At 41.8% G+C, this 18,703-nt stretch overlaps 1 protein-coding gene across 3 annotated transcripts in view; it reads right to left on the bottom strand.

Annotated features, from left to right (window-relative positions):
• Positions 1 to 18,703, bottom strand: part of sema4ba (sema domain, immunoglobulin domain (Ig), transmembrane domain (TM) and short cytoplasmic domain, (semaphorin) 4Ba) — a 41,490-nt gene that overhangs the window by 4,146 nt on the left and 18,641 nt on the right. For all 3 annotated transcript variants that reach the window (XM_062562853.1, XM_062562852.1, XM_037451402.2), the window contains 10 exons: positions 15,578 to 15,988; positions 6,799 to 6,959; positions 6,550 to 6,612; positions 6,039 to 6,137; positions 5,457 to 5,568; positions 4,839 to 4,955; positions 4,437 to 4,594; positions 2,246 to 2,427; positions 1,736 to 1,886; positions 14 to 224 (listed from right to left, as the gene is read on the bottom strand). In XM_062562853.1, the coding sequence (XP_062418837.1) occupies positions 14 to 224; positions 1,736 to 1,886; positions 2,246 to 2,427; positions 4,437 to 4,594; positions 4,839 to 4,955; positions 5,457 to 5,568; positions 6,039 to 6,137; positions 6,550 to 6,612; positions 6,799 to 6,959; positions 15,578 to 15,686 (1,363 nt within the window). In that variant the 5' untranslated portion in view covers positions 15,687 to 15,988. The remainder of the gene's footprint in view (positions 1 to 13; positions 225 to 1,735; positions 1,887 to 2,245; positions 2,428 to 4,436; positions 4,595 to 4,838; positions 4,956 to 5,456; positions 5,569 to 6,038; positions 6,138 to 6,549; positions 6,613 to 6,798; positions 6,960 to 15,577; positions 15,989 to 18,703) is intronic.

Genomic DNA, 18,703 nt, shown 5'->3' with positions numbered 1-18,703 from the left:
AGGGGTGTCCTACCTGTGCCAATGAAGATCACATGATATGCCTTTTTTATTGCCTGCACAAGATGGACGGCGATCTGCGTGTAGCGAACATTACGTTTTAGCAGCAGAGGCTGGCTGCGGATCACGCTGTCCATCAGGAAGTGGTCTTTGACGAAATTCAGCACCTTGTCCGGCATGTGTAGCGAGGAGGAGATGCCCTGTTCCCTGGCAGCATTTGTGATGCACTGTGAAAGCAAAATAGAGTCCATTAGGAACATCCAATCACATTGTATAAAGTCACATCCCGCAGCTGTGCAGCACCTCAATGTTTCTTTAGTTTGCCTGGTCTGGAAATGAAAACAACAGTAATGTTTAGGACTGACTGGTGAGCAGAAGGGGGAACGTATGAAGCTTGTTACAGTTTTTCTCGATTGTTTACACACATTTTCCTAAATCATGCCTCATACTCTCAGAACTCTACACACAAATCAAAAAACACACACACAATGGGCAAATACTCCTGCAAAATTAAACTTTACATTCAAAACAATGTAATTTCTTCTCAAAATGGTATTTTGTTTTCAAATGACAAACACAAACCATCAAATGCATAGACTTTTGTAAGAACCAGTTGAACACTGATGTGCTCAATGTAAAACACTATGATCAATGGAAAAAAACTTCTCCATTCATCATAATGACTTTGACCTTTTTTTTTTCAGTGTTACACTTACTACAGAGAGTACATACATATGTGTTGTAAAATATTTTAGAATATTGTTTTTATACTCAGAACACACAAATACACAGTAAAAAATATATTTTATTTTCCCCACGAAAACAATGCACACAGTGTACATCCCAACCAACACAAAGTTGCACATACAGTGGTCTACATACAAAACAACAGAAGAATTTACTGTATAAGTTACAGTAAAAAACTATGCTGCATCCTTTCTTCTGTTCCGGTCTGTTCCACAGAACCTCATCCACATCACAAGCAATGTTTTCACTGGCCAAGCAGAGGGGGAAATATCGCTCAGCATGTCCAATCCAGCCATGAAAAGCATCAACTGCTTTATCTCCACATGCGTCTTCCATAGCTTAGAGAAGGGTTATATGCGTTTGTGGATTTCGGTCAAACACTTTCCATCTCCAGGCAGAAAAGAATTCCTCCATAGCTTTGGTCAACCAAAGTGACTCGGATCTCATCAGAGTTTACGGTCCTTGGCCTTCCTCGTCCTCGTCCTCCTCCTCGTCCTCCTCCTCTTACTCTCGCTCCTCTGGCTCTGTTTCTAATGTTGGCATCCATTGCTCCAAAACAGAAGAGCTCACCTTTTGCCCTTTTATGCTAAAGCTCTAATTCCTAATTGTAACACTGTGAGACCGGTGTTTGCCCATGTGACGTGTCAGTGTGCTCAGTAGGACAATTGACTTTAGAATTTTGAATGACAGTGTTTTCCTTGTGAAAACAAAATTTTCTTCATGAAAATTGTGCAGAGAATGCAGAGAATTGTGTGTAGTGTTTTGAAAAAAGTGTGTTTTAGAACTGCAATTTGAGTGTAAAGCAAGAATTGTGCTTGTAGTTTAGCAGAATTGGTTCAGGGGGTTGGTGCATGAGTTACATGTTGTGGTCATTGTGTGTCAAGTACCAGTATTTGTGTGTAAACAATCGAGAAAAACTGTAATCTGACATGACATCCTGCTGAGTACTGGCAGCTATTTGTCCAATAGAGGGCAGCAGGTATTCACTCACCACACCAGGCCGAGGCTCAGGGACCGGGTGATTGTATGTGTACCACTGTTGAGTCTCTCTGTTGACCTCCCGGTACCGCCCACTGAACGCCTTTTCCACCTGGTCCATGGTGAAGGAACACACTGCAGAGCTTCCTGAGGCGCCATTATACCTTAAAAGACACAAACAAGGATCTCAACAATATTGAGTGATATTTATTACAGTCCGATCTTGAGTAATCGAGTAAAGAGATTATAGAGGGAATGTTTTACAAAAAAAAACTAAACTCTACAAGACTAACCGATTACAGAAACACTGCGGCCGTGTTTAACTGCCCATTGGACGAAAGATGGTAACTAGCAGCTGAATCTGACACAAAGCATCTCCTCTCTGCACTTTGATCAGAGCATTTCGATGGAATTCATCAGACAAAGAATCCCTCGCCCATGCCATATTTACATAACCTATCTGATGGTATCACCACATTCATTTGGTGAATTATTAATCAAAGTAGTGGAGGTCGGTCCTCACCACTGAGACGTGAAGACTCCATAAAATACAGTGTTCTTCCAGTCGTCGGGGCTGGGTGTCAGCACAAACATATCTTGGATAATGTTGAAGGGGAAGCCATCACCCGGCAGAGAGCACAAGAGTTGAGCCTTCAGGAAGGTCGTCCATTTCTTCTGCAGAACCCGCTCACCTCCCATGTCCCCCTGCAACACACATATTGAAGGCGCGGAGCTGTTTAACATGTGGCCAGTAGAGGGTGCACCAATATAAGATTGACACCTGTCTGAGGAGAACGAAAATTCTTCTGAAACAAAAACTTGATTTGATACTCAAGCGTGACATGATTGGATGTGACAGGCTTGTAAAGGTCATTAAATAATGATGTGCACCATATGGTATGTGGCATACCTCACATACCATGATGTACAGATACCCAAATATTTCCAGAGGTTGAGCTTTTTGAAATAAAAAACATTAACCTCATATTATAAAATCATGAGCTAAAGTAACATAGCGGTACCCAGAGGCAGCAGACTTGTAGATCATGAAAACAATACACATCATCACTCGGGGCTTTGAGGGAGGGCAAATGCTTTTAAATGAAAAAGAAAACAGCGCTTTGTTCCCCGGCAATCCTTCTTTACTGACACTACCGCTGTGATTCAGCGCCTTCGGCACGAGCCTTCAAAGTGGTGTGGGACACAGGACCTCCAGACATGCTGACTAATTTGACTACACAAGGGTACGACAGGATAGCTGTGCAAATCGGAATGCAACTACTTCTTTGAACGTCAATGTGAAAAAGTTCTACATTGTGTGATGCATGGCTGTAAAACAGAATAAAACCCACAAGGAGTTACGAGCCTCACAAAGATGGCTACCAATGCTTTACAAACAAACAACAAAAGCCTACTCCTGCAAAAAGACTACGCATTTAACAGCAACCATACTGTCTGTTCACATTCAGTCCATGGAAACAATTATTCCGGGTTGCTCACAGTCTTAGATCTAACAAGATGAAAGTTGACTGCTGGAAGAAATGAGTAGAATTAAAAATGTCCAGGGGACCAAAGAAAACTACTAAATGATCTAAACCACGTAAAAGCCTTTAAACGTGAAACTTCAATCGGGTCCACTTTAGAATGACATTAATCAGACTAAATGGTAGCCCCAGATCAGAGGGGGAAGGGCACATGACCAATGCTGAGCTTCTGAAGCAACTACTTACTGCAGTAACCCAGGCAGATAATGAGCAACATACAGGATATTCTCCAGTCCGCCTGGCCGGACCCGTTTTTTTTCAATTTAATGCCACTCTGTGCTTAAACCAACTTCTGAATAATTGAAGCAGATGCATCCCATTCATTAATCCCTTGTTTAAGCATCCCTTATATGTCCACGAGCACTCTCCCAAAAAGTGACATATTATCAATAATTTGCTGTTGGGTATTCTGTAGCAGGATACTATATCAAACAAATATTTTAACCACATGCAAGAAGACTGTATCATTGTGTCAATATTTAAAAAAGTGTTTTATTTTGGATGGAAAGAGATGAAGAAAAAGAAAAAGAAAAAAGCTGTGGGTAGAGTCTGACTGAAACTCAATCAGCCACAAAAAAACAAACCGGCTCTTTCAAAAGTTGTGATAAAAAAATAATGAAAGAAATGTCAAGAAAGAAACAAAAACTACGTCACAAGACAAGTTTGAAATTCAAACAAATGTCCAAGTACGTCACCGTCTGGTGACACTGACAAACTGTAAAGAAAGGAATGACTGTGTGAGGTCTGCATTTTAGTTAAAAATATTTCAACATGTGACAATCCAATTCTGCCCACGGAACTGGTTGCTACAGTATGCTACGTTTTCGCCTGGCCGCAGAGTCCTGTATGAACACAAATATTTGGTGAAACAGGATAAGAATCGAGGAAAGAGAGTATTTGGGGAAAAATAATCAAATAGAGGGGAAACATGTGGCAGGAATGTTTTTCTGTAACAAGAGATCCTGCCCAGAAAAAAGCTTTACGAAGCTTTCAGGCGACGGCATGTGTCTGTATAGGAACAAAAAAAACATGAAATGCACAAATACACTAACAAACCCCCTTTCGCTGGTCTGATAGATCCCGGTAGTGAGGTGAAGGGGTGTCAGGATATGTTGCTTAAGGGGAAAAAGTTCCCTTTACAGAGACCATCAGCCTCCAGCCATTCCTCACCTTGCAAACACGAGCAATGCGGGACACAATGGTGTTGTCAAAGAAATCAAACTCCTTTCCTGCTTCACTGAAGAAGAAGTAAATCTTATCGTCATCGCCCACTGGGTTGCCTTTGGGCAGGCTCTCCTGAATGTAGGCAGAGCCAACAAAGGCTGGGTCTGAAAGAAAGACGACAGGAACAATGCATTCATCCTTCAGTTTGTGAAATGTAGGTATCCAATGTCATTCAATAGAAAAAGTGACTCTTAGGCAGATCTATGTAATTTGTCAAACTCCATTCTTATACAGCATATCTGGCAACATTATTGGACGGCCATATATCTAGATATCAAATAATATATATATTTTTTCATTTATGAAGATTTAATGAAAAAGCATTGCATTCCTTCCAACACAATTTACCTTGAAGCCAGTTAAGTGAGTTTTCTGTTTTTAGCGAAGTTCCTTGGCTTAGACTCTTGTAAATGGTGGGTTCATTTCCTTGAAAATTACTGACTGTACCGGCGTACAGCTCTCCGTCTGCAACACAAGAAGAGCAGCATGATCGCAGCGCTCAGTACGAGGGTACGGGCCGCTGCATCATACAGTGATGAAATCCAGAGATTATACCCCTAGTTATATTTATATATATATATATATATATATATATATATATATATATTGCACACTTAGTTGATATATGCAAAGAATAACCCAAAATTGTATTTTACACAAACAAAATATGAAATATGCTCAGATACGCTAGTACAGACCAATTTCAACCACAAGTATCATGACATCATCCATCCATGTAGGCTTTTAGCAAAAGTTTGTGTGTTTGTGTTTTTGTGGAGCCAACAGTCTATATCACGCCACATTCTAAGCCCGCACACTTCTGAGCAGCCCAATACGCTTGATTTTTGTCCATCTCTTAACTGCACACCACTCAAATATTCACTGGGGAATACATCACATTACGGATATTAAAGATGTCCTAAGGTTCGCTTCAGAAGGACTTCAATCAAAGCCTCTGGTACCTACCAGCCATGATAGCAGTGGACTTGTAGTCGGGGTTAAAAGGGCAGCGGCCTCGTCCATCTTCTGTAACAATCTCACCGGCATCATTCTTGACAAGGGAGAAGTCTGCAGTGTTCTGGTGAGCACAAACACACACATCAAATGTCACACTGTAACCTGCTCTGACAGTGATTGCCGTCCTTCTGTCTGCAGTGAGGAGTCAGTCTTTGTTTAAAGAGACACAGGTCATCACCGTATGCTTGTAGACAGTTTTAAAAGGCTTTAAAAGGGCACAAACTGGGTCAATCCTTATACAACCTGTTTACGTGCATTGAATATTTGGATCTGTTTATACAGGAGATAATGAAATAATGTACATGGAGTACATTGTGTCTAGCTGGGCCTCTGCCAGCTGCTAAGTGAGCCGAGAGGCAGGAAGCCACATGCACAACATATCAGATGCTCTTCCTCTTGAATTTAATGAACTAACGGCACATATGAAGGCAAGCACCAGGGACGCTTCTTTTAAAAACAAAACAAGGAATGACACAGGTTGCACGCAGTGGGTCGATGCAGCGGATGTGGGTGGTTCATATAAACACTTACTATGTAAGCACAGGTGGGGCTGAAGGCGTATGTTCCACACACATACAAATGAGTGCTGTTCATACGGAGTAAAATCTTGATGAAGTTGAAACAATCCGTCTGCATTCGAAACACAGAAAAGAATGTCATGAAAACAATTTCAATTTCATTTCATTACAGCTGTTATCATACTTAAAAGTATAAAACACAAATGATCTGCAGACTTCACCAAACCTTGCTCCTACTATTGTGCTCCCCTCGCACAAATATGTGATCAGAATTCTGTGTCTGACTGTTGAAAGTGGTAGTGGAGTAAGGTTAAGTTTCTTTGAAAGGAAAGGAAAAATCCGTAGTTGTGTAATGGAATGTTACAACATGACAGGATATTTCCAGGGTTTTTCCCTTGGTCTGTCGCAAAAGTGCTTTGCAACAATGGTCAACTTGGCCAGCGAGGCGAACCTCTACTTATGTTAATGCAATTTAGGCCATTTGAGTTAAGCTAATTGAGCTTTTATATAAACAGTTTACTTGCCAGCGGGTCTTTGCCTTTGAAACTGCACTCTTCTCTTTTTCTCTCTGGAGTTTCCCACGTGAGCTGCAGAAAAGAGACGCTGTCACACTAATACTGGAGGTATAACACGAGAATAATAAGGTGGGTTCAATTCACATTGGACTTCTGGGACATAATCATTTCCACATTGTACCTCTGGGATATAACTGCATTCCTATTGATACAATATACTGTATATAATGCTGGTGTTTACGGACGCTTGGCTCTTACATTTCTTCGTAGCTTGATGGCGCTGAGGTCGGGGAGGCTGAGAGCAAAGAGGATCTCCCTTGCGCCAACGTACAGCGTGTTGTCCTCTCTGCTGAGTAGAAGAGAGGTGAAGTTGAAGACTCCACTGGGTGAAACATTTCTGGTTGTCCTCTCCTTCGCATCTGGACAGAAACACAAAGAAAATAAAAATATTGTGTAAGTGGTGGATGATCCATCTGGCAAGACTCACCGAGTCGCCTTGTTTCCCACGACAACTGCATAGTGTGTCAATGGTGATGAAACAGCTTTTACGAGAATTTAGATTTCATGAATTACACCCATATACCTTTTTTCATATCATATACTCTTTTAGAAAACCTTTTAAGCATGTCTGCCTTCATCAGACAGTACAGAGCACAGAGATGAAAGGAAAGGAGGGGAGCGAGGCGGACGCCAGACTCAAATTGGGGATTTTCATGTCAGATCTGTAGGACGCTCCTAAAACATAATTCTTGTTGGCTATCAAGGTGATTTCACTCAGCTTCACTACTCACACTGTTCTTCGACTTTGACTTGGTGGGGCTACATACTGAATACATCAGCTCTGCAGCTCAGCTAAGAGTCCGGGTACGTGATGTATATAATGAGCCCTGATGTGTGATGAATGAATACTGATTAGTACAAATCAACGTGTCTGTGTTTCTGTGTGCCGCTGCAACTTCTGAATCCTGTCAGCTCCTCCTCAGGGGTCATTTCTCATATTTCACCTGCAGTAAGTAACTATTTTCTCCAAACCACCAAGTAAAGCCACGGGTTAAATCATCCACCCTCCTAATCACGGCTGTGAAAGCCCCTGTGTATCTCAGATTTGCAGCAGCTTGGTGGCTTTCACTGCTGGCCCAGCTTGCACAACTTGCCTTAATTGCACGCCAGCATAAACAGAAGCAGAGAGCTGTTAGGAACTTGATGTGTACTAAACTGATTTAGTCTTTTAGACTTTTAGAAATAACAGACGAAGGCACATTTATTCTGAAGAAGGTAATCTAATATTATATGTTTGCAGAGAAATGTTGTCTTTTGTAATGTATACTGTATATAGAATAATTCCCCTCCAAAAAAACTAAACTAATGTGACGGACCTATTTCATGATAAATCGCCAAAAAGATGCCAATCTCAGAATTCAAGATAGTGTACCTGCCTACTGGATTACAACCAAAGATGCTTGTGGTAATAATTACAATTATAGCGCTTCCTGGCATAAAACTAATCCAGTCCAGAGAGGGTAAGGTGTCATTAAGTTGTATAATAAGCACACTATGTAGCCTGTACCCAGCAGTACATGTGACCTGATATAACCTCGCCTCAGTGGGTAAGTACAGGAGGTTGAGACTTCCTCCCCCTTAGGAAAACTATGTGTTAATAGACATCCATCGCCATGGCAACAGACCGTGGTTAAATCTGTCGGTAAAACCTCAAGAGTCTCTGTTACTGTGCTGTACAGTACATGGACCCATTGGGACAATATTCACTATTATCACTGGATAAATAGGTTGTGCCGTTTAGTCCCCCGGACCCTTTTTTTACCTCCCAGCGGAGTCTTGAGAAGTTTAACAGCGATTCACAACGAGAGACATTGGCCAACACCTGAACCAAAACAAAAGCTTTGAGGGATTTCAACTTAACGACCACAGCAGACTACGAAAAACCATAGAACCCCTAAATGAGTATCATCAAAGAGATCCAGGAGGGTTTGCAACCACACAAAGCTTTCCATTCACAAAGTCAAGAAAACATTAATCATCTTCAGTGAAGACCTATTTGTTTACAATGCTTTCTTCTAGATGGTGTTTTTAGCATCATCTTTGCCTGTGTTGTCCATAATCACTTAATCATTCAGGTCAGCAAATATGTTAAACATTCCAGCCTCTGAAATGTGTGGATTTTTGTTACTATTATTTAAAAAGTCTGGGATTTAGTCCCTCCCCACCTAACAAGCAATTCGAGAGGACTCATTATTTTCTGACATAACAAACATAAACGTGGACTCACAAACTTCCTCAGGGAAGGCAACAAAGAAGATTCCTGCTGCAGCGCTGTCTGACGATCGGATGACTTTTAAATTTTCTCGACATGAACAGCAACACAATCCTGAGACCACAAACCCCAGACAGACGGACAGCGAGACGTCGAAACACGGCTCGGACTGTTAAACACCAAAACGATACCCCCATCGCAAGCTGATGACGCTCCCTCCTTGAACTCACCCTACTCTCCCCTCCTCATATGCCACAGTACTCAAGAAGCCCCTCTCTCTCGTTGTTTGATTGAGGTTTATCCCTGAGAAAAAGGGAGAAACAGACGTGAGGGAGCACTTGAGGGTGGAGGAGCAGCTTCTGCGTGCTGCAGCCACAGAGACACGGCGGCAGAAAGTCACCTGCCTGTCAACTACTAGAGAAGAACTACGCACAGCCGTAGTTCATCTTCTCTCTGTGAGATCTTTTTGTCTTCTTTGTGTTTGTGTTTTAATAATGATTAGATGTTTACAACTGAAGAATGAAACATGAGCCTTTTCACAGTGACCGAAAAGGAGGTTCTGAATGTCAAAGCAACCACCATGTTTCTCTTTTAGAGCAATATAGAAGGATCAAGGGAAGGAGAACATCAGTAGTGGAAGTGTACCGTCTTCATGTGATTATTGAAGTGATTCTATGCCGCTGACTGAATCAAGTTCAGTGAGATGGTTCTGTACAGGACGGGTCACTGAATGCTTTGATACGTATGAAAATGATTTCAAACTTACCGGAGTAATCATTAAATGAGAAAAGTTAGGGAATAACTCAGAGACCTGGGGAATCAACGATGGTGTTAATGGCACAACATCTTACGAAGATACTTTCTGAAAGATTTCTTTCTTCAGTGCATTAAACAATTATAATTGAAAAACTCCGGAACGATGGAGCTATTTTAGACAATATTTTCCACTAAAGAATGTGGTCTGTGAATTGTGAACGTCCCTGTTTTCTGGGACATTTTTTAAGGAAAAGACACAACTTTTTCAAATCCTTATAGCCACCTTAATTATTGTTTGGGAGGGGATATCACTTTTGGATTAACTACATCGCTGTTTGGTTTTATCATATTTTTCCTATTGTCTAGCCTATACATGTAGATTTTAAATTGTACTTATCTTCAAAGTAACCGCTGCTGTTTTTAAAAATGTATCACATAATATGTAACTTAAGTGTCGACAAGAAACAACTGAACTCCTTTCCACTTGGCTGCTTGACTGATGATGGAAACACAGGTCAAGCAGGTATATGACCCTCTGTTCACACTTCCCAAAGAGGGAACCCACAGGCACAGCTGGAGGACTTTACACCATTCCACGTGGCCGTTGCTAGACCTCTGACCCAGAGAGGGCAGCTTTGTTGGTTTCAAAGCCGCCCTTTGACCCCCTGTTGAAGTGCATGAACAGCACACTCAGTAGTTCAACTTCTAGCAGCTGGAAGCAATGTGAGATCATTGCCATTATTAAGTAATTACAAGTAATTTCTGCAAATTACACAGCTAAATGAATTTAAATACTCGCCTAGACTGGCTTGCTAATCTATTTCTTTCTCGGAGGGGGGGGAAGAGTAATTATTTTGGGCTTAAAGGATCCTTTTACATTTTTACATCTGATTTCCTGATGGGTCTGTGTGCAAAAAAAAGGATTATTAAAAGCTTGTAACATCTCCGCTAGAGGGGAACTGTGCAGTCATTTGTCCTTTGGTGACAGAGATCTAACTGTCTTTCATTGTAGGGCAACTATAACAGGCCCATTCAATCAGTGCCCCGCGGTATGAGGGAGCGGCTTCATGGACTCCTCATTCCATACTTCCAAGCATCTTAAAGCATCCCTTGTTTACTTTCTGCAGGACTAAAATAAAATACAATATACTGTATGAGTGTCAAAGGAATGCAACCCTGGAACTGGAATAAAGGCTGCATATTAGCACACTTCTTCTTAGATATGGATACATTAAAAATTCTTATCAGCTCCCGAACCTCCAGGGATTTGGTAAAAGTTTTTTATTTCAGGTAGATTAGTGTTGGTCGTAGTTTACGAATAGATAAAAAGGACCACCTCTGTATTACATTACATTACATGTTATTTAGCTGACGCTTTTATCCAAAGCGACATACATTGCATTATAACCCATGCATTACATTTTTGCCTGGGGAGCAATTAGGGGTTAGGCGGCTTGCTCAGGGAGGAATTGAGATGAAGTGTAAGCAAAAGGACTCATCTTTGAGGATGGTAAGAGGGCCTCTTTACAATCCTCTGACCAAAAACATGACCTACATTCGCCTTACAATGTATCTAACTTTTAATCAGAAGCTGTTTAATGAAAGGACTCATCTGATATTGAAATATGAATTCAGTCCTTTTCCATTTCTTGATAATTAATGTTATATAATCTCTAAAACAGGAAAACAACCACAGAGAGATACCGCATTGACTAGAACAGACTGCATGGATGCAAATGTAAAATCATAAGGCCTCTGGCCAGGACTGAAAGGTAAAACATTGTCACAGGACAGAATTATTTCAAAGTATCCACAGACCATTGAGGAATACTCAAACAGTCATTAACTAGCCTTTGACTTGAAGAGAGTTGGATTTGATACTTCTTTGATTAAAAGAACCATACTTATTTAATTCATCTGCACCAACATTCAGACAGGTTTCCTTTTTCGTCTCACAGATACAATGGGACAACAGAGAAGGTCAGGCAAAGATGTATTCCCTATGTCAATTTGGATTGTCTGAGGGAGAAAGGATTAACATTTGAGCTTGGACATCTCAACATTATAAAAAGCTTGCGGAAAAAAAAGAACAAAAAAAAACTTTAGAGAGACACCCGGAACCGAACCGTTTTTTCTTTATCTTCATCCGACCACTGTACTTGTCCAAGGACTTAACTTTGAGACAGAACAGATTAACCTTCGTCGTAAGTACACTTGCTTTGAGAATAAGTGACCACCACCCTTCGTCGGGGAGGAGGCACTGACCGCCGGGTCAGGAAGGCGCAGTGCCAACAGAGTCCCACCAGGGGCGTGTCAGAGCCCCACCAGAGTTACCACTACTGCTGCATTGTCTGGTGACATCAAGACAAAAAACAGGCCCCATTGGAGTGCTAACTGAATTATCCCCAAGTAATTCCAAACTAATTAAGAGCTGCTGCTGAATGGGTAATTGTGTGGGAGAATAGCCCCGGGAACCTGAAGGACAGAGACTGAAGCATCTGGAAGGCATTAAGACAACAGGCCGAGGGGGTCACTTCACCAGGCGATGCATTAGGCAAGCTGTGAGCCTGCTGTTTATAATGGTAACTCTTAGGACTGCACCTTGTTAGCAGGATTCATTCTCCACTGCACCATGCTGATGCTGAGATTAGTAGAAAATTTAAACACAGCTTCAGGAAACAGAGGCTGGAATGTCATATTGTAAATGCTCCACATACTAAATGCCCATTAATGAGTGTACAAATAGAGCCTGTGCATTACGTATCGACACAGTAATGGGCTCTAGGCTCTGGTGGTGAAATTTGTTGAGGAGATTAAAACTTCTTAATATGTTAGCATTCAAAGAAAACACCTTCCTCCAAATCTAATAAAACCTGTACTTAGTAACAGCGCCTGCAACTAACTATTTTCCCATGGAAATCTATTGGTCAGGGAGCAACACAAACTGACCCACGGATTAACCAGAATAGTGTAAACCAGCTGCGGGTTTTTAGGAACTCACCATGACCCTTTACCCCTTACTCTGAGCAAAGCGGGAGCATCGAGAACAAAGACTGAACATGAGGTCATGACATGTTTTTTAACTGCACAGCAGAACTCTGACCTGCCTCCATGATGTGTATTTACAGCAGGAGCCGAAAGACTGTCCTCACAACCTTGAAAATGAACATGCAAGGAAAGTGCTTTCACAGGGTCTGCTGAGTTTCATCTGTGTCCTGCTGAACATCTGAAATATCAGGATCAATGACCTGTCATTTTATGATGGATTGAAAACAATCACTGAGGGGAGACAGGTCAACCACTCAAGCAGTGCATTACTGAGTGTTACATATTACGGCATCGTGGAAGCCCCACCTGTCATTACTGCTCTACGTTTAAGTACAAATAAGTCAGTTGACATTCCTCTGAGCCAGGTGAATCTATAAAACAGGATATATAATAACCACAGGAAGTGAATTTGGTTTTCCTTGTTCATTTCAAAGTAATTGCAATTAAGTTCATGAAACAAAAAATTAAAGTTAAAAGCAATGAAGTGTGCCCTGTGCGGGAGTTGGATCAGGCTACCTAGTAACTATTTTTTCCACTTTCCGTTAAACCAACAAAAATTATTCAGTTAATAAAAACAAAGATGATATAAAATGCAGCATGTAAAAGCAAGAAAAATCCTTGTTAAAGTTACTGTTACTTTCTCGTAAATAACAGTGTTTAATACCATTAACAATGGTGAGATAACAGCACTGTGGCAGCAGCCCAGTGCTGTTATCTCACTTAACACTGCTGTCATTTTGAATTACTTGAAAGTGGTTGATTGCACTGGTCAGCTTTTGAATAATTGAAATTATTTACTCCCAGTGTGGCTGCGGCTGCATGGCCACTCATAATAATGTCTAAACAGAAGGTTGAACCGATCAACAGGCAAAGACAGGCAACATAAACAGCTTATAGGTGTGTCTTTAAGTAGTGTCCCAGCCCACTAAGCCAGCCATCAAAGCCTGGAACAAAAGCAGAGAGGAAAGCAGATGTAGGCTCTACTTAAACCCATGATCCATCCTGATAGGTGCGTAACGACAAAAGCATTCACACCATAACACATACAAATCCCCCATTCATTATTCACGGGGGATTACCCTCTTCATTATGGCAGAGGCGGGGAGCAGGGGACATTGGGAGCGTGAAAGAAGAGATGGGGAAGTCTAGATATACAGAAGTGTTACAGGATGAGGAGCAGCCAAGCAGCTCCGGCCCCGCTTACACCACCGAGCAAGCTAACTGACATCCAGAGAGGACCAGAAACCATGACCAGTGTAGACGGCTTCTTGCCGTATGAAGTCCAGGTCCCTGAGGGCCACAGCTCTGCCTTCTGCTTTGATACTGAAAGCACAATGTGACAAAACGAGCCTGGAAGATGTCAGACTAGCAGAACTGACATTGAAACAGCAAGACAACTTCTACCACCGGGCCAAGGTGATCTTCATCAGCGGGATGAAGCGTGCTCTTTGTTTCACAATTGAAAACCGATCAGACTTTTTTTTATATCCTTTAAAGGGACCTGATACAATCACTCCCTGGAAATATGCATGGTTGTTCATCAAAGTTACGGCGACATACATCATATTTTTAAAAAAGGCGGTGACTGAGGTTAGGGGTTAGTCTGGTTAGCTCCTCCCCTGCTTAGCCTCATACTGCATCCAAAGCACATTCGTCCCTTCTAAAATCCAGGCTACTGGCATGTGGGTTTTGAATGTTTTACTGTGGAGTCTAACAACAGCTGCAGGACCCCAAAGTACATCTTTCCATCCGAACAGAGAGAAGTGTGAACGCAAAGCTTCTTTTCAGTGAGTGAGTGATGGTGTGTTGTTGTGAAACGCTCCGCCAGGGACCGAGCTGTGGGCTTTGTCGAGGGTGGCAGGTGAGAGGGATTACCTGTTGGTTATAGAGGTCCTTCGTGAGGGAAGGCACAGGCTCGGGCAGGCAAGATGGATAACCTATTTGAAAAGCTTACCCGGATCAAAAAACAGCCCCACTCTGCCATTGCTATCCGTGTTTATAATAGATTAGTAAGAGATATCCATCAACACAACCCTGACGATGAGACTCTTGTGATGCATCGATGTGACTCACTAACCGCAGTTCAATGATTGAAAGCCTTTATTTATCTCATAATCCAACATTTTGTTTAATGTTCCATGGAGATGCCAAAGCACAATACACATACAAAGTCCAACTTGTCATCTCAAGTGCAATGTTACATCAAGTGAATAATAGCATCAGTGATGATGCAATCACTACTTAGCACTAGTGGCTATGGCAACCATTTACCAAGAAAACTCATCCAATCATACTGTGCAGAAATCCAACACACAGGACTCAACAATGTCTCCATATTAAAAGATTAAATATGACATATGGCATATGTGTTATCAAGATTGTACTGACGTTCTGCAACAAGACACAGCCATACACAATAAAAAAGAGCAATAATTCTCAGGGCTTGTCAGACTATGTCAGACTGCCCTCAGTAAATCGCAGCACAATAGGCCTGTTAATTTGGTAATTATGTCTGACCTGTAGGTACTCAACAGAGCGACCCTGCTATTCACAGTAGGGATTTATAAGCATTATGGTGTAGACAAACACGATTTCACCCATATAAATCCTTTTAGCTCCTACAAGTGACGCATATCAAGTGTTTTGCTTCGTTTTACTTAACAGAGTTAATGAACAGGGACACCACTGGGGATTACATAATCCGTGCAGTAGCCAGGACGTGAAGGTAAAATAGTTTTACTTTGTTGCATTGTAGAAACACTAAATGGTAAATAGTTTAGAAAACAGCTTCTGTTTCTGTTGTGATATTTAGGTGACATTCAATTTGTCAGATTCCAGGACATTGAAGCCTGAGGGACCTCACAGGCTCAAATAGTGAAAAAGACACTCCCAGAGCAGTACAAAAAGAAAATATTTAGTAATTCAACTGTCCAGAAGTTAGAAGTTAAATTAAAAACTTACTGTAGGAGAAGGTGAGGCGTGGCGTGACATCGTTCTCCATGACAGCTGCGTGGAAGCAACCAACCAGGAAGACAGTGTAGGCTGTGAGATAGAGCCAAGCCATACCCATTGTCCTCAAACTTCCGTAGGACCTCCAGCCAACTTGCAGTTATTGCCTTTCAGGTTTTAGGGGAATTCATGAGGAGCGTCTTTTTAAAGCCGTGTTTGTTTTCTATCCCTCTCGCTCCCTTTCCGCAGCCCAAGGCTCCTTGAATGGGAGGCCTGTGCACTGTGGTGAAGCCGGGGAACTCCCTGAGGCCCACGGAGGATGATGCTGGTCTCGAAGGAAGATCTGAGACCTCAGTACAAGACAGAACGTCTCCACCGGTCAGCCTCCATGCAAACGCGGCACTGCCGGGTCTCAGCTGAGATCTGTGAAGAATTGAGTAAAAACATATACATTTGCATTTTAGAGTTCTTTACCGATCTAGAAAGAAAAGGGGAATTAATTCATGAATCTGTCAAACTCATCTGCAATTACTCTCATAAATTATGAATCAGTTTCCGCTCTTCTTTATCATATTTAATTACCTTTAAAATGTGCAATTTGTGCAATAAACAAATTGTACGGCTGAATACTAAAGACAAATATGATTGGTGGCTCCTCCAGTTCCTCATATTTTAGTACCATTCTGAACAACTGAACAATACGTCTTTCTCGTGACACAAAACAATCCAAAATGCCACATCAAATTCAACAGTTTAATTGTAAAAGGACAGAATAGAGAATATGGGACGTGTTTGAGCACAACACTTGGATCTGGTTGCCTGATGTGTCGGTGGCTGTCAAAGTAACCGTATCCAAATCTCCTTCAAAGAACTGCACGTACCTGCGACACCCAATACAGCTCAGGTAATAGAGGAGTTTCTGTCTCACGCTTTTCCTTGGTTGAACCCTGGTTTAATTAGTGAGTGGTGATATGGTGTTTGTACAAAATAACCCCTGATACTTTAAAATGTTTGACACCCGTAGGTCCCACAAGCCTTTAGATATGAATGCTTGCAGTTGGAAATAAGAATTCCAAAAGGCAAAGGACATAGGTTGAATATTTCCATAGGCCAGCAACTCAGTTATTTTCTCAAATCAATCACTGCCAATTCACTTCTAAAATTGCTGTTTTTTCGCCCACCCTTCAGCTTCAAAAGCAATTCTTAAGAAAACATCTGAACAAAGCCACAAGACAACTATCGTCCCTATAATGCTGATTAAATGAGCCTAGATGTGAAGGAGAATTCAATACAGACATCTCTGTTACAGCTGCAATCACTCCATTACAACTGCCAGAGGGAGCTCCTCATTAAACGCAACCAACAGGAGATTCATTTTCATGCGGCTTATTTCAATCAATAGTGAAAAGGTAGTGAGTGAGGCGGTTCCCGGTTTCTAGCAAAGGGCTCCCGACTCTCGTCAATAAGCAGTCGGACTCTAATTACAAACATAGACATCTCCCACTCTCAGCAGGAAAGATGGCGTTTGCAGGAGCGATAAAGGCCTGAGAACAAGACAGAAAGAGGGTTATTTCTACAGCACAGGCACATGCTGGACTTTGAGAAATAGGGGCAGACGTGCTCTCTTTTGCAGTCTCCAAAAGGTTGAAGAACACTTAGTGAGGCTAAGGACAAAGTGCGCCTTGTTGCTTTGAGTTAAGTTGTTTGAAATAGTCTGTAGCACGCGTTTTATTTAATGTCTCTGAAAAAAAAATGTAGACGTCAATCAGAGTTCAAATATATTAAAATTCATTGTTTCTAATACCACTGGTGCGCAGTCCAGATGTGAAAAATGTAATAATACAAAATATGATCAAGTCTGGACACTGAAGAGTTTCAAGGGCGGCTGGAATGTGAGTCTTCATGGTCGTGACTGCAAAAGCTTTTAAAACAACTTTTTTGTGCATAATGCCCTCCGCCATCAGCTGGAGAGATTTGTCAGCCGACTGTAACAAGCAATCGACGAGGAGGGTGGGCAAGAGCGTCATTATCGTCCTTTGTGGGAAGCAATTCAAAATGAGACACGGTTTGTGAAGCTAACATTAATTCAGGGTTTGTGTGACAGTTGGAAAAAGAAGGTCCCGCATGCATCAAGCCGAATCCGACCGGGTAGGTGGTGAGAGAACAAGGGCCCCTCTGACAGCCACAAAATCTATATGCAACTCTGCTCTTCACTGCTCTCTCCTGCACGATGCATAAACTGAATCATCCCTTTCACTCCAAACACAGATGTGACAGTGTGCTCCAGCTATGGACGATGCTCTCCCATCTATTTGTCTATGATCTCCTCCTAATGCTTTGCATGGTTTCTTTCTGCATCCCCTGCAGCAACGTTTCTGCCTCATCAGATCAGTTAGCATAATCACTATCTCTGTCGCACCTACCTACCACAGATAATAAAACACTGAGGCTCAAATCAAACGCTCGGGTTTGGTTTGAGTCATTTATTACCAATTCTGTTGGCAGAAACTTTAGCTTTGATCGATGCTCACTGGTGAATTTACATCCAGGTGACACAATTACAGCTTATCTTGATCTTCCAATCAAAACCGATATGTCATAAGTCTTTTACCGAGAATGCAATCGAGAGTGGGCGTTTTTTTGTTCTGAGGAAGGTTAACTGAGTTTCCTGTAAAAGCCGAGACCAAACCAACCAGTTCCATGAATCAGCGGGAGGGGGAGGTAGCCTGCATGTGGCTGGAGAGGCGAAACCTGGGGCAAATAAAGTTCAACAGGACCTCAACGCTGCCTGCAAAGCATCTGTGCATGGCAATGATTGAGGAATTCATCATATCAGGGCTTCTTCCCTCACCTGAATGATCAGAACGGCACAGTAAGTGAAAAATTAGGGCTTTAAAAAAAAAATAGGGAACCAAAGTTGACCCAAATGTGCATTTTGTATTGAGTGTAAGTGAGACAAAACTGGCTCATTTCTGACCGACAGGCCATTTGCTCATTTGCCCATCACCCGCATAAGCAATATTTCTGAGAGACCGTAAAGTCAAAATAATTATCTGAAGAGGGGAAGAGAACATTCAATGAAGCTATGATGAATGCTCGGCTGGGAACAGTGAGGGAAATTCATTATATCTCAATGTG

This window comes from Pungitius pungitius, chromosome 6 (assembly GCF_949316345.1).
Source record: "Pungitius pungitius chromosome 6, fPunPun2.1, whole genome shotgun sequence".
NCBI classification, from domain to species: domain Eukaryota; kingdom Metazoa; phylum Chordata; class Actinopteri; order Perciformes; family Gasterosteidae; genus Pungitius; species Pungitius pungitius.
This window is presented reverse-complemented; position numbering and strand designations above follow the sequence as displayed.